A 16,903-nucleotide genomic window follows, 5' to 3' on the forward strand; every position below is an offset into this window, starting at 1 on the left:
GTCTTCGGCTGAACTTCTTGCGCGTATAATTTATGTCTTGAACGTATAATCGGCTTCACTATGGGAGAAGACCAGCTGTAGGAGCACCACCGTGGGAGGAGACCAGCTGTAGGAGCACCACCGTGGGAGGAGACCAGCTGTAGGAGCACCACCGTGGGAGGAGACCAGCTGTAGGAGCACCACCGTGGGAGGAGACCAGCTGTAGGAGCACCGTGGGAGGAGACCGTGGAGAGGAGACCAGCTGTCAGAGGAGACCAGGAGCACCACCACCAGCTGTAGGGGGAGGGAGACCAGCTGTAAGAGCATCACCGTGGGAGGAGACCAGCTGTAGGAGCACCACCGTGAGAGGAGACCAGCTGTAGGAGCACCACCGTGGGAGGAGACCAGATGTAAGAGCACCACCGTGGGAGGAGACCAGCTGTAGGAGCACCACCGTGGGAGGAGACCAGCTGTAGGAGCACCACCGTGGGAGGAGACCAGATGTAAGAGCACCACCGGGGGAGGAGACCAGCTGTAGGAGCACCACAGTGGGAGGAGACCAGCTGTAGGAGCACCACCGTCAGAGGAGACCAGCTGTAGGAGCATCACCGGGGGAGGAGACCAGCTGTAGGCAGGTGTTGGACGGTCGTCACTACACCGCCTAGATGGCCTCCCTCAATCAGCCTCAACACAAACTATAAAAAAATTTGTTTATTACACTCTCTTTATTCTGTTATTTACTTTGTCCTTTATGTAATTTCCTCGAATTTATGCTGGCTTTACCTCTCTCTCTCTCTCTCTCTCTCTCTCTCTCTCTCTCTCTCTCTCTCTCTCTCTCTCTCTCTCTCTCTCTCTGTATATATGAACTTCCAACTTTGTTCAGTAAAACTCGTATAAATAAGACTTTACCTCCGCTTCGCCTCCATAAGATCGTCTGTCTCAAACAATTCACTGGTGTTTTAGAGACGACTAACTCATAGACACATCTTGTCCAAGTTTCCTCGTCCAGTTCACAGATGTTCAGTTGTTTTTTGGGGGGTGAGAGTTAAAACAACCTCATCAATTTACTACCAACTTTAAACTAAACCAGAAAAATATAGTTCATCTCCCAACAGCTCCAGGAAATCATAGGACAACAACTTATTACCAGGAATAAAGTTTGTTATTAATTAATTTATTGATTGACTGATAATAGAACACAATAAACGAGCCTTTATTTGCTTAATGTTTTTAATCATCATACACACACACACACACACACACACACACACACACACACACTCACACTCATCCCAAACACCTAAAAAAGGATAAATTATGAACGGAATGTAAATATATTAGTGAAGGGAACCATAGGAGGAGAGACATTAATAATAATAGTTGATACGTGTAAGACGGTGGTGATGGAGGCAGCTGAGGTGACTATCCCGGTGCTAAGGTTGTGAAGGATCATTAAGGTGAGCGTATATTGCCAGGTAAAGTGAGGGAGGCAGTTGAGGAGAGGCGAGCCACTTTATGGTCTGGTTATAAGACACAAGGAAGGGAGAACAAATGCATATGATTACATTCTCTTCTGCTGAATAATATATACAGGTATTGCTTTACTTCCATTACTCCTGTACCTGAGTCTTCACACACCTGGATGAGCTCTCAGATAATTACAGTTTACTCACAGTTCTTGTAGAGTGCAAGATAAACATTAACAAACACTCTTGTTAAACGTGTAGTGTGAAGTGACGTAGAGTGTGTTGTGTTGTGAGACACACAGTGTGGAGGAGGTGACACCTGACACATAGTGTGGAGGGGTGAGGAACAGACACAGTCTAGTGTTGTGAGAGACAGACACATAGTGTGGAGGAGGTGAAACCTGACACATAGTCTAGTGTTGTGAAAGACAGACACACAGTGTGGAGGAGGTGACACCTGACACATAGTGTGGAGGAGGTGACACCTGACACATAGTCTAGTGTTGTGAGAGACAGACACATAGTGTGGAGGAGGTGACACCTGACACATATTGTAGTGATGTGAGAGACAGACACATAGTGTGGAGGAGGTGACACCTGACACATATTCTTGTGTTGTGAGGAGCAGACACACAGTGTGGAGGAGGTGACATCTGACACATAGTGTAGTGTTGTGAGAGACAGACACACAGTGTGGAGGAGGTGACACCTGACACATAGTGTAGTGTTGTGAGAGACAGACACACAGTGTGGAGGAGGTGACATCTGACACATAGTGTAGTGTTGTGAGAGACAGACACATAGTGTGGAGGAGGTGACACCTGACACATACTGTAGTATTGTGAGAGACAGACACATAGTGTGGAGGAGGTGACACCTGACACATACTGTAGTATTGTGAGAGACAGACACATAGTGTGGAGGAGGTGACACCTAACACATAGTGTAGTGTTGTGAGAGACAGACACATTGTGTGGAGGAGGTGACACCTGACACATAGTGTAGTGTTGTGAGAGGCAGACACAGTGCGTGGAGGAGGTGACACCTGACACACATTCTTGTAAGAAACATTTTTTTTAAACGGGGATTAGCACATCCAGGCACAGGTCATCGCCTTCTAGGGGGAGAAAAAAAAAGAAAAAAAAAGAAAAGAAAAATATAAAAGGAAAAGGTTATATTAATCTACACCGCGAAGATGAGTGTGGAAACACAAAAGAAGGCAGAGCATTCCATTCATGTTTTAATACACAATTCCAGAAAGGTTTTATCTTTAAACGTATATATAAGTAATTTATACATATAGCATGAATCACCTGCACCAGAACCATCACTACTGCCACATTTTATGAAGCACGAATATAAAACTGCGGTGAACAAACTATTTACCTGTGGTTTAATGTACAAAGTTTTAATTAAATGTCATGAATATATTATGTGGCAAATATTTATAGAAAAATATAGTGGATTAAAGGTGTACATGAGTACGGTGTATGTACATGTGTACAGTAGTAAGACGGTGTGTGTACATGTGTACAGTAGTAAGACGGTGTGTGTACATGTGTACAGTAGTAAGACGGTGTGTGTACATGTGTACAGTAGTAAGACGGTGTGTGTACATGAGTACAGCAGTAGACGGTGTGTGTACATGTGTACAGTAGTAAGACAGTGTTAATGTGGTGTGTGCAGTGTGTGTACATGTGTACACGTGGTAAGACGGGTGTGTACATGTGTACAGTAGTAAGACGTGTGTGTACATGTGTGACAGTGTGTAAGACGGTGTGTCTACATGTGTACTGTAGTAAGACTTTGTGTGTACATGGGTACAGTAGTAAGACGGTGTGTGTACATGTGTACAGTAGTAAGACGGTGTGTGTACATGTGTACAGAAGTAAGACGGTGTGTGTGTACATGTGTACAGTAGAAAGACGGTGTGTGTACATGTGTACAGTAGAAAGACGGTGTGTGTACATGTGTACAGTAGGAAGACTTTGTGTGTACATGTGTACAGTAGTAAGACTTGGTGTGTGTACATGTGTACAGCAGTAGGACGGTGTGTGTACATGTGTACAGTAGTAAGACGGTGTGTGTACATGTGTACAGTAGTAAGACGGTGTGTGTACATGTGTACAGTAGTAAGACGATGTGTGAACTTGTGTACAGTAGTAAGAAGGTGTGTGTACATGTGTACAGCAGTAGGACGGTGTGTGTACATGTGTACAGCAGTAGGACGGTGTGTGTACATGTGTACAGTAGTAAGACGGTGTGTGTACATGTGTACAGTCGTAACACGGTGTGTGTACAGGTGTACAGTAGTAATACGCTGTGTGTACATGAGTAGAGTAGTAAGACGGTGTGTGTATATGTGTACAGTAATAAGACGGTGTATGTACGTTTGTACAGTAGTAAGATGGTGTGTGTACATGTGTACAGTAGTAAGACAATGTGTGTACATGTGTACAGTAGTAAGACGGAGTGTGTACGTTTGTACAGAAGTAAGATGGTGTGTGTACATGTGTACAGTAGTAAGATGGTGTGTGTACATGTGTACAGTAGTAAGATGGTGTGTGTACATGTGTACAGTAGTAAGATGGTGTGTGTACAAGGGTACAGTAGTAAGACGGTGTGTGTACATGTGTACAGTAGTAAGATGGTGTGTGTACGTTTGTACAGTAGTAAGATGGTGTGTGTACGTTTGTACAGTAGTAAGACAGTGTGTGTACATGTGTACAGTAGTAAGACGGTGTGTGTACATGTGTACAGTAGTAAGATGGTGTGTGTACATGTGTACAGTAGTAAGATGGTGTGTGTACGTTTGTACAGTAGTAAGATGGTGTGTGTACATGTGTACAGTAGTAAGACAGTGTGTGTACATGTGTACAGTAGTAAGATGGTGTGTGTACATGTGTACAATAGTAAGACGGTGTGTGTACATGTGTACAGTAGTAAGACGGTGTGTGTACATGTGTACAGCAGTAGGACGGTGTGTGTACATGTGTACAGTAGAAAGACGGTGTGTGTACATGTGTACAGTAGTAAGACGGTGTGTGTACATGAGTACAGTAGTAAGACGGTGTGTGTACATGTGAACAGCAGTAGGACGGTGTGTGTACATGTGTACAGTAGAAAGACGGTGTGTGTACATGTGTACAGTAGTAAGACGGTGTGTGTACATGAGTACAGTAGTAAGACGGTGTGTGTACATGTGTACAGCAGTAGGACGGTGTGTGTACATGTGTACAGTAGAAAGACGGTGTGTGTACATGTTTACAGTAGTAAGACGGTGTGTGTACATGAGTACAGTAGTAAGACGGTGTGTGTACATGTGTACAGCAGTAAGACGGTGTGTACATGTGTACAGTAGTAAGACGGTGTGTGTACATGTGTACAGCAGTAAGACGGTGTGTGTAATACGTGTGCAGTAGTAAGACGGTGTGTGTACATGTACAGAAGACGTGTGTGTACATGTGTACAGTAGTAAGACGATGTGTGTACATGTGTAAAATGGTAGTAAGATACGTGGTGTACATGTGTACAGTAGTAAGACGATGTGTGTACATGTGTACTGTAGCAAGACGTGTGTACATGTGTACAGTAGTAAGACTATGTACATGCGTACTGTAGTAAGACGATGTGTGTACATGTGTACAGTAGTAAGACGATGTGTGTACATGTGTACTGTAGTAAGACGTGTGTGTACATGTGCACAGTAGTAAGACGATGTGTGTACATGTACTGTAGTAGACGTGTGTACATGGTGTACGTAGTAAGACGATGTGTGTATACGTGTACTGTGTGTACATGTGTACAGTAGTAAGACGGTGTGTACATAAAATAAAAGACGGTGTGTACATGTGTGCAGTAAGACGGTGTGTGTACATGTGTACTGTAGTAAGACGTGTGTACATGTACAGTAGTAAGACGGTACATGTGTGCAGTAGTAAGACGGTGTACATGTGTACAGTAGTAAGACGGTGTGTGTACATGTACTGTAGTAAGACGTGTGTACATGTGTACAGTAGTAAGACGATGTGTGTACATGTGTACTGTAGTAAGACGGTGTGTGTACATGTGTACAGTAGTAAGACGATGTGTGTACATGTGTACTCGTAGTAAGATCGCAGGTGGGTACATGTGTACAGTAGTAAGACGATGTGTGTACATGTGTACTGTAGTAAGACGTGTGTGTACATGCACAGTAGTAAGACGATGTGTAAAAGACAAAATGTAGTAAGACGGTATATGTACAGTAGTAAGACGTGTGTACATGTGTAATGGTAGTAGATGTGTACATGTGTACAGTAGTAAGACGATGTGTGTACATGTGTACTGTAGTAAGACGGTGTGTGTACATGTATAGGAAAAGATTTGTGTGTGTACATGTGTACAGTAGTAAGATTTGTGTGTACATGTACAGTAGTAAGATTTGGTGTGTGTACATGTACAATAGTAAAACGGTGTGTGTACATGTGTACAGTAGTAAGATTTGTGTGTGTACATGTGTACAGTAGTGAAGACGGTGTGTGTACATGTGTACTGTAGTAAGATTGCACATGTGTGCAGTAGTAAGACGGTGTGTAACATGTGCAGTAGTAAGACGGTGTGTGTACATGTGTACGTAGTAAGACGTGTGTGTACATGTGTACAGTAGTAAGAGCCCAGTGTGTGTATGTACTGTAGTAAGACGGTGTGTGTACATGTGTACTGTAGTAAGACGTGTGTGTGTACATGTGTACAGTAGTAAGACGGTGTGTGTACATGTGTACAGTAGTAAGACGTGTGTGTACATGTGTACAGTAGTAAGACGATGTGTGTACATGTGTACTGGGTAGTAAGACGGTGTGTGTACATGTGTACAGTAGTAAGACGGTGTGTGTGTGTACATGTGTACAGTAGTAAGACGGTGTGTGTACATGGAAGACGGTGTGTGTACATGTGTGCAATAATAGTAAAACGGTGTGTACATGTGTACAGTAGTAAGACGGTGTGTGTACATGTGTACAGTAGTAAGACGGTGTGTGTACATGTGTACAGTAGTAAGACGGTGTGTGTACATGTGTACAGTAGTAAGACGGTGTGTGTACATGTGTACAGCAGTAAGACGGTGTTTGTACATGAGTACAGTAGTAAGACGGTGTGTGTACATGTGTACAGTAGTAAGACGGTGTGTGTACATGTGTACAGTAGTAAGACGGTGTGTGTGTACATGTGTACAGTAGTAGGACGGTGTGTGTACATGTGAACAGTAGTAAGACGGTGTGTGTACATGTGTACAGTAGTAAGACGGTGTGTGTACATGTGTACAGTAGTAAGACGGTGTGTGTACATGTGTACAGTAGTAAGACGGTGTGTGTACATGTGTACAGTAGTAAGACGGTGTGTGTACATGTGTACAGCAGTAAGACGGTGTTTGTACATGAGTACAGTAGTAAGACGGTGTGTGTACATGTGTACAGTAGTAAGACGGAGTGTGTACATGTGTACAGTAGTAAGACGGTGTGTGTACATGTGTACAGTAGTAAGACGGAGTGTGTACATGTGAACAGTAGTAAGACGGTGTGTGTACATGTGTACAGTAGTAAGACGGTGTGTGGTGTGTGTACATGTGTACAGTAGTAAGACGGTGTGTGTACATGTGTACAGTAGTAAGACGGTGTGTGTACATGTGTACAGTAGTAAGACGGTGTGTGTACATGTGTACAGTAGTAAGACGGTGTGTGTACATGTGTACAGTAGTAAGACGGTGTGTGTACATGTGTACAGTAGTAAGACGGTGTGTGTACATGTGTACAGTAGTAAGACGGTGTGTGTACATGTGTACAGTAGTAAGACGGTGTGTGTACATGTATTACAGTAGTAAGACGGTGTGTGTACATGTGTACAGTAGTAAGACGGTGTGTGTACATGTGTACAGTAGAGAGACGTTTTATATGTGCACGTGTGTGTTTTGTGTGTGTTTGTGTGTGTGCACACACACAAACAGGGTGGCAGCATTATGTTGGTGTTAAGGTGCAAGCACTGCTTGCTTCCTCTCGCTTTCAGTTACTGCCGCTGGCTAACCTTCGTGGCGAACAAGGAAGCAATGTGTATAAGTCTTCCCCTGCCAGTACACAGCCTCTTCACCATCAAGACTCTTGCTGTGCCTCCTCGAGGCAACACACGGTAACTGGGTTCCTAATGGGCACAGGCTAGACCAGAAGGGTATCTTGGAGCAGCAGTGGGCCCCAGAAGGAAGGCACAGTGGGGAGGTTGTACCACATAATGTTTACTGGAAATTATAGTGTGTTAGTGAGTGTGGTGATGTTGCACCACATAATGTTTACTGGAAGTTAGAGTGAGTTAGGGAGTGTGGTGATGGTGTATTAAATAATGTTTCCTAGTGGTTAAAGTGAGTTAGTCATTGATATTCCCGAACTCTCGCAAACACAAGAAATTTATATTATAGCAAGAAAATGAAAAGCAAGAACTTCCGTGTATCATTTCCTAGACATGTAAAGACTGTTATTTATTATTTGATTAATCTTCACAACCAATCTACACGACATAAAATATACAACACTGACTTGAAGTAATAATGACGCTTGCTTAAACCACATACGTTTGAGATAAAGTAAAAGTTTATATCTAGGAGCCAAACACCCATAGTTGTACAATAATTACATTATCTTGTCTACCAACAATATGTTATATATACACATGTGGGTAGGAGAAAAGTTTCACATTAACTGTAGTGTTGATGACTACTGTTATAAAGTGTGATCTTGGAATTTAAACATTAGTGTCAGCCAGGTCGCCACTAATGATGATTCACTGGTTCACACAGCCCCGCCTCAGTCCCATGTATCCCACTTGGGGCTTCTCAACTTTCTTCAGATGTTTCTTGATATATTCGATAATTTCTGGAGCTCCATGACCCACCTTCGGCCTCTCACAATCTCCACCGAAGTAAGCATGAACTTTAGCTGGCACAAGACGCTCATCACTAGTTTGTGGATCAACCATCTCCTCACACATTCCTCTGAACACAGATATTACATGTTGCATTACGTCCTCTTCTTGCCACTCGACTCCCTCCACTCGTTTCTTTTCCAGTTGTCTCAAGAAGGAATTTTTGAAGCAGAATCCTTCAGGTGTCGGGATCTTCCAATAGCGGATGTCCCACCAACTAAACTGCTTCTTCAAGTCTTTGGGCATCCAGGGCTCAGCCTTCATGCAGGAGAGTAGAGCTTTGCCAGTGAGAAACACTTGCCGTTCCTGGTGATCCAACTGCTTCAGCATCTTCACCTCGGAGGCAGCGAAGCTGCACCTCCATAAATTGTCTGTGGTGTTGCTGAGGTGCATCATTTGTGAGTTGACAGGTGTGAGAAGAGGTCTCGGTATCTCCTCGGGCCAAGGTATAACTACTATTGGCACTAAGTCAATACCAATCAGCAATAGGGGATACTGACTTCCCTGCCAAGCCAGTGACAGTGCCACGCCCACCTGCGTCCTTGTCAGGCCAGGTGGCACGATGCTCACCTTCTTATCTCTCAGGGTGTAGGTACTGAGACACTGCCTGACTGCACTGTAAAGATTCTTGGTCAGCGCATGTGCCTGGAGACCAGTTTTCATTGTTTTGACTTCAACTCTCAACTTATGTCCACTGAGTGAGGCTTCTTGTTTGTTTTGTTCACTAACTAAAACATTCACTCCTGAACAATCATCCAGAAGAATGTTGAAGTCATATTCATCGGGACAATAGAGTCTTGTGCCATCTGCGGTGCTCCCGAGCAGTTCCAGAGTGCCTCGATAAGTTCTGTCCTTAGATGAAACATTTTCTGTGATCTTCTGCAGTTCCTTCATCACCACGTCTCTTACCTCTTGTGCCTCACCTTTAGAATAATCAACATTAATTTTCTCTGTTTCTTCTATCATATTGTTCAAGTCAATACGACTGAGAACGTCAGTTGTTGCATCCGTTGGGTTATTCCATATTTGTACATCACTACCTTGTCTTGTTTTACCTGAAAATTTGTGGTACATTTTCAGGTACGAGTAGAAATGTCTACTGACCTCTCTTGGGGTAGTTCCAGCCCTACATGAAGGTTCTTGCTGCCTCATAAATCCTTCTAAAACCTGATAAGTTTGATCATGACCGAACATTGCTGCAAAGTGTAGTGGTGTTTGGCCATATCGGTCAGGTAGTAAAGGCTGAGCGCCAAGACTCAGGAGGAGAATGACACACTCAGACTTGCCATGAGAGGCAGCCTGGTGGAGGGCGGTGGTGTCGTTAGTAGCATCCAGCACTGTATCCACTGGAACACCTCCCTTCTTCACCAGGAGGTAGATCAGCTGCTGCAGCCCACCTTGTGAGGCCACCAGGAGGGCGTCGGCTCCTATGGACGACACGTGAGATCTTCTGGCTCTATTCTGCCTCACTCGACCCCTGGCCAAGTTGGTGGCGAAGAGAAGTTGCTGGACGTTAAGAACCTCCTGCAGCCGTTGTTCCTCGATAGTGTCTTTCTTCTTCTCCTTTATGTCCTCCAGCTGCTTCCTCTCCGCCTCGTATATTTTCTGTCAACAAATTATTTGTATAATTTTAGGAATGATAAGAAATTAGGTCAAATACGTTTAATAAATTTTTCGTCCCTAAATCACGGCTTCTCAATAATCCAACTTTGACAATGTTAATATTTTTCTTCACACCTTGACGAGGAGTAATGTTTTTAGTTGAGGGAAATTTGTCGGGGATAATTTGGGGGGTTAAATTTATTTAGTTTTATTTCTGTCCGTTCCTTGGTCGACCGAGATGGTCTTAGAGGGTGTGGTCGGGGAACTTTCTACTGAATGTTTTCTTTAGCTTTTTTTCTGAAGAAATATAAATAATGAAGAATGGCAACTCCGGTCAAGAACATTTTACTCGTAACTCGTGTTAAACACTGACCTCGTTTAGCTGGCAGTGGCGGTCTGGAGGCATCAAGTGTGTGGGCAGTCGACCTCTGGAGTCAGGCACATACAGGCAGCCTCCCATGTACTTGATCATCTGACCCGCCAGGTTCCAGTGCTCAGCGTCCAGAGCAGCGTGCACAGGAGTCACCTTAGACTGGCTACATAGGGAGGACTGAGCACCAGCTTGGTAGAGGAAGCTGCATGTCAAGGTACAGTTGACACGGGCGGCCTGGACCATAAGGTGAGTCAGGTCGACCACTGACTCAACACGGGGCCAGCTGGCTCGCCAGGGTGTGTCACCTTCCATACTCTTTATGAGGTGATCAACACCTGTCCTAAGGTGTGGCAGGCTACGTAAGATTGTTCTTTCTCTCTGTAGCACACGAAGGAACACCTGGAAGTGTATTAAACTATCATGAATATACAGTATTATAATAATGATAATAATGATGTTAATAAAGTGTGTGTGTGTGTGTGTGTGAGTGTGTGTGTGTGTGTGTGCGTGTGTGTGTGTGTGTGTGTGTGTGTGTGAGTGTGTGTGTGTGTGTGTGTGGGTGTGTGTGTGTGTGTGTGTGTGTGTGTGTGTGTGTGTTGTGAAGATAATAACAGGACTTGCGGTAAAAGTCTTCTACGGATTATACAGTGGAGAGGGGGAGATAATTCCTGTTAATTGTAAACATTCGTTATATTGTTGTTATAAAGGAACACTATAACATATATAAATGTTTATAACCTTAAAACATATATTAATGAACAAAAGTCAGCAGCAGGTATTAGGTGTTCTCACACTGAACATTACACACCAGGTAATACACGATGGATATACTGTACATAAAGGAGTAAGGGCAACACCTGTCACTACTACCTGGACGACATATACCTGTCTCTTATTAACACCTGGACGACATACACCTGTCTCTTATTAACACCTGGACGACATACACCTGTCTCATATTAACACCTGGACGACATACACCTGTCTCTTATTAACACCTGGACGACATACACCTGTCTCTTATTAACACCTGGACGACATACACCTGTCTCTTAGTAACACCTGGACGACATACACCTGTCTCTTATTAACACCTGGACGACATACACCTGTCTCTTATTAACACCTGGACGACATACACCTGTCTCTTATTAACACCTGGACGACATACACCTGTCTGTCATGAACACCTGGACGACACACACCTGTCTCTCATTAACATATACTTTAGGGTAATAATTATAGGGCGAGAATTACCTTAAGGATAATTGTATGTTGGTGTTGATATATAAATACAGTCGTCCTGTTATCGTCAGTGAGTGACGTCACTGTCCACTGAGGAACATACCTGCCTGCCTCTACACACAGTTCTTAACGAGCACAACCTGTGTGTCTGTTGTGTGTTCTTACCTGCGTATGTTAATATTCATGAGCCAGACACACCTGGTAATGATAGATGGAGATAAGGTGACCAGGTGTGACCTGACTAATATATCATCACCTGCAGGTACCTGTATATTGTACCAGGTAATTGTGCAATAATATATGACAGGTGTTAGTTATCCTCCTTAAAATGTGAAGAATTAGTGTGTTTGTTATTAATAATTATGATTATATTGTTAAGCTGATTCACCCCTGTGATGGTGACCTGAACACAAGAGTTATGTCTCCCTTATAGTGACCAAGAGGTGTATGGTGCTGACTCACCCCTGTGATGGTGACCTGAACACAAGAGTTATGTCTCCCTTATAGTGACCAAGAGGTGTATGGTGCTGACTCACCCCTGTAATGGTGACCTGAACACAAGAGTTATGTCTCCCTTATAGTGACCAAGAGGTGTATTGTGCTGACACACCCTTGGGATGGTGACCTGAACACAAGAGTTAGGTCTCCCTTATAGTGACCAACAGGAGTATGGTGTTGACTCACCACTGTGATGGTGACCTGAACACGAGAGTTAGGTCTCCCCTATAGTGACCAACAGGTGTATGGTGTTGACTCACCCCTGTGATGGTGACCTGAACACGAGGAGTAACGTCAGGAGAGCACCAGGCCACCGTCAGCAGGTTAAGGCCGTGGGTGGTGATGGAGAGCGCCCCAGCTGCCACCAGGAGGCTGACGATCCTGGTCCGGTTACTGGTGGTGGCCAGGGGGTGCACGGACCAGTCGCCCACAGGCTCCAGGGCGCCCCTGAACACAGGAGATTACATGAGCCCACCTGACGTCATCACCTGGCTGATGACACTCAGCAGCTGCTCGTACAGCTGCTGTGGTGACATCTGAACCTGGAAAACAATACTGCTATTATAATGGTCTTGGTGTACTGCTGTTCCTACACTCCAGGGAGGCACTGCTGTACAGCTGTTCCTAAGACCCAGCACTCCAGTAAGGACACTACTGTACAGGTGCTCAAGAGGTGTTACATAGGTGTTGTACAGGTGTTGTAGATGCTGTACAGCTGTTCCTATAACACAACACTTCAGGAAGGACATTGCTTTGAACTGCTGAACAGATGCTGTGCAAGTGTTTCTAGGGCACATGGACTGCTAGGTACAGTGTACTGTACAGGTAAGGTGTTCCTAACACAGTAAGGACAACGCTGTACAGGTGCTGTACAGGTGTTCCTAAGACACACCTGTAATAAACCAATATACTTTACTCACCTAATGTCACAAAGTTTGCCAGAAGGCAGCGGGATGACCCTTGTCAATTGCTCTTATTCTCTTCTTATTGTCTCTTATGTCTCACATCTTCTCTTCCAATAATTTATCTTACATTTATATCATCTACTTTTATCACTTATTTTATCACCAACATTTTCTACACCGAACATCACAACTGAACTGTTATTACCTGTGGCTGGTGACGGTGAAGAATGTCGAGTACCTGGTGATGACCCTCCCGTTGTGCCAGGTCACTAGGAGTGTCACCAGCCCAGGTCACGGCGTGTGGGTATACCTCACAGCTCTCCAGGAGGACACTCACCACACGGGTCAGGCCGAGCTGGGCAGCGTGGTGCAGTAGAGTCATGCCAGCGTCGTCCTGCAGGTGACCGTCCACCACGAGGGGGATACATCCTCTAATACTGCCAAGGTCTTCCTCCCTCATGCACCGTAACATCTTCTCATACCATCCTTCACACTCCCACCGGCATCGTCTCTGTGAACAACATCAACAACATCAACAGTCAACATATTTTCTCTTAACGCTATAAACAATAAACACATTTACATCACGTGACCTTAGTGACGTAAGAAACTATAATAAAATATTGATAAGTTTAAACAAGGAAGGAAGATGAGTGTGAGGCTGAGTTAAATATGGCTCATCACACTAAGTTGTGCTGTGGATCACTGAACAACACTGTTCCTGCACACTATTAGTGACCTGGTGTTAACTAATTACTTAGTTATTATTATTATTATTATTATTATTATTATTATTATTATTATTATTATTATTATTAATATTATTATTAATATTATTATTATATTATTATTATTATTATTATTATTTATTATCATTATTTTTATTATTATATTAACCTTCCTGCCTTATATAGATGTACATGAAAATAAATATACATACATACATACATACACACACACACACACACACACACACACACACACACACACACACACAGGGTACATTTTCACATTAATATAACATATACTACAACTCAGAAGTTACAGTTTTAACTATAGCAGGTACAGTAAGTTACAGTTTTGAAGGTGGTGTAAATGTAACAGTTGGAGGTACAAATATCACAGTAGGAGGTACAAATATCACAGTAGGAGGTACAAATATCACAGTATGAGGTACAAATATCGCAGTAGGAGGTACAAATATCACAGTAGGGGGTACAAATATCACAGTAGGAGGTACAAATATCACAGTAGGAGGTACAAATATCAAGTAGGTAGGAGGTACAAACATGACAGTATAAGGTACAAATATCACAGTAGGAGGTACAAATATCACAGTAGGGTACATATATCACAGTAAGAGGTACAAATATCACATTAGGAGGTACAAAATATCAGTATGAGGTACAAATATCGTATGGTAGGAGTACAAACATGACAGTAGAGGCATATATCACAGTAGGAGGTACAAATATGACATATGAGGTACAAATATATCACAGTAGGAGGTACAAACATCAAGTAGGGGGTACAAATATCACAGTAGGAGGTACAAACATCACAGTAGGGGGTACAAATATCACAGTAGGAGGTCCAGATATGATAGTCGGAGTAGATATTTCACGTTACACTACTGCAACAATAATATCACTGACGGAAGTAAGAACACTGTGGACGTAACTCACACTACCAATAATAACTAAGAGAGCGCTGCTGACAGACGGGTGCTGATACAGTACTTCCACGACAGCACTTACCTCTATCTGTCTCCTGGGTGTCTCCTCAACGGCGTGTGGCTGCTTCCTCAGCCACCACGCAAGAAGGTGATGACCCTCCAGCCTTGCCTTGTCTATAGGTGTCAGCCCCAATGAGTTCTTGGCATTAAGGTTGAGGCCGACCTCCAACAGACACTGAGCTGCCTCCATACCTCCGCCTAGTGCTGCGAAGTGTAGTGCTGTGTCGTTATATTTATTTACTGCGTGGAGGTCACAGCGGTCATCAGTCACTAAGTCTTTCACAACACCTGAGTGGTTAGTGAGGGCAGCAAGGTGCAGGGTTGTGAGACCTGTATGATCCCGGGCGTTAGGGTCAGCTCCGGCACTAAGGAGTGTCCTCACACAACACCGGTGACCCTCCTGTGCTGCCTCATGTAGGGCGGTGTATCCTGTACCACAACCCAGCTGGTGTTAGACTGATATAATAAATGTTGACATAAGACCTGACTAATATTGTTAGAATATTTACTCGGCTTCATTTAAACATTTATTAAGAAGTTTATTTACACCTCTGATGTTCTCTCTTCCCAACACCAAAAACAAAAGCAAACAACCGCACATATTGGCGCCCATGTACACACACACACACACACACACACACACACACACACGGGCGGGATCACTATAGAAGTACAGGTAAGTCACCAGGATGATCCCACAAAGTTTCGTCTTCCACAGATCATCAGTCGCTGACCTCACCCACACTCCACACCACTCTGGGTTCTTTAACACACTCTTACACCCACACTCCACACCACTCTGGGTTGCTTAACACACTCTTACACCCACACTCCACACCACTCTGGGTTGTTTAACACACTCTTACACTCACACTCCACACCACTCTGGGTTGTTTAACACACTCTTACACCCACACTCCACATCACTCTGGGTTGTTTAACACACTCTTACACCCACACTCCACATCACTCTGGGTTGCTTAACACACCTCTACACCACACTCCACACCACTCTGGGTTAACACACTCTACACCCACACTCCACACCACTCTGTTGTTTAACACACTCTTACACCCACATTCCACATCACTCTGCTGTTTAACACACCTGTACACACACTCCACATAACTCTGGGTTGTTGAATACACTCTTACACCCACACTCCACATCACTTGCTGCTTAACACACCTACACTCACATCTACACCACTCTCAAGTTGCTTAACACACTCTTACACCTGCAATCCATCACTTGGGTTGTTTAACACACTCTACACTCACACTCCACACCCTTGGGTTGTTTAACACACTCTTACACTCACACTCCACATCACTCTGGGGTTGCCAACACACCTACACCCACACTCCACACCACTCTGCTGTTTAACACACTTACACCTGCTCCACACCACTTGGGTTGTTTAACACACTTCACACACACACTCCACATCACTCTGGGTTGTTTAACACACTCTACACCCACACTCCACACCACTCTGGGTTGCTTAACACACCTACACCCGCACTCCACATCATCACTCTGGGTTGTTTAACACACTCTACACTCACACTCCACACCACCTGGGTTGTTTAACACACCTACACACACACTCCACATCACTCTGGGTTGTTTAACACACTCTTACACTCACACCACACCACTCTGGGTTGTTTAACACACCTCACTCACACTCCACACCACTCTGGGTTGTTTAACACACTCCTACACCCACACTCCACATCACTCTGGGTTGCTTAAGAAACTCTTACACTCACACTCCACACCACTCTGGGATGTTTAACACACTCTTACACCCACACTCCACATCACTCTGGGTTGTTTAACACACTCTTACACCCACACACCACATCACTCTGGGTTGTTTAACACACTCTTACACCCACACTCGACATCACTCTGGGTTGTTTAACACACTCTTACACCAACACTCCACATCACTCTGGGTTGCTTAACAAACTCTTACACTCACACTCCACACCACTCTGGGTTGTTTAACACACTCTTACACCCACACTCCACATCACTCTGGGTTGTTTAACACACTCTTACACCCACACTCCACATCACTCTGGGTTGTTTAACACACTCTTACACTCACACTCCACACCACTCTGGGTTAACACACTCCTACAC

The 16,903-nt window shown here is 44.0% G+C and overlaps 1 protein-coding gene across 1 annotated transcript; it reads right to left on the reverse strand.

The window, feature by feature from the left end:
• Positions 1-290: 290 nt before the first annotated feature.
• On the reverse strand, positions 291-15,555 carry LOC121870167 (serine/threonine-protein phosphatase 6 regulatory ankyrin repeat subunit C-like). Its single transcript, XM_042371931.1, has 7 exons — positions 14,771-15,555; positions 13,219-13,524; positions 12,589-12,650; positions 12,369-12,555; positions 10,366-10,764; positions 7,503-9,995; positions 291-674 (listed from the first exon to the last, which is right to left on the reverse strand). The coding sequence occupies exons 1-6, from the start codon at positions 14,936-14,938 to the stop codon at positions 8,250-8,252; spliced, it is 2,868 nt and encodes a 955-aa protein (XP_042227865.1). The 5' UTR covers positions 14,939-15,555; the 3' UTR covers positions 291-674; positions 7,503-8,249.
• Between the last annotated feature and the right edge of the window lie 1,348 nt (positions 15,556-16,903).

The sequence above is a fragment of the Homarus americanus genome, unplaced genomic scaffold, assembly GCF_018991925.1.
Source record: "Homarus americanus isolate GMGI-L3 unplaced genomic scaffold, GMGI_Hamer_2.0 scaffold32583, whole genome shotgun sequence".
NCBI lineage: Eukaryota > Metazoa > Arthropoda > Malacostraca > Decapoda > Nephropidae > Homarus > Homarus americanus.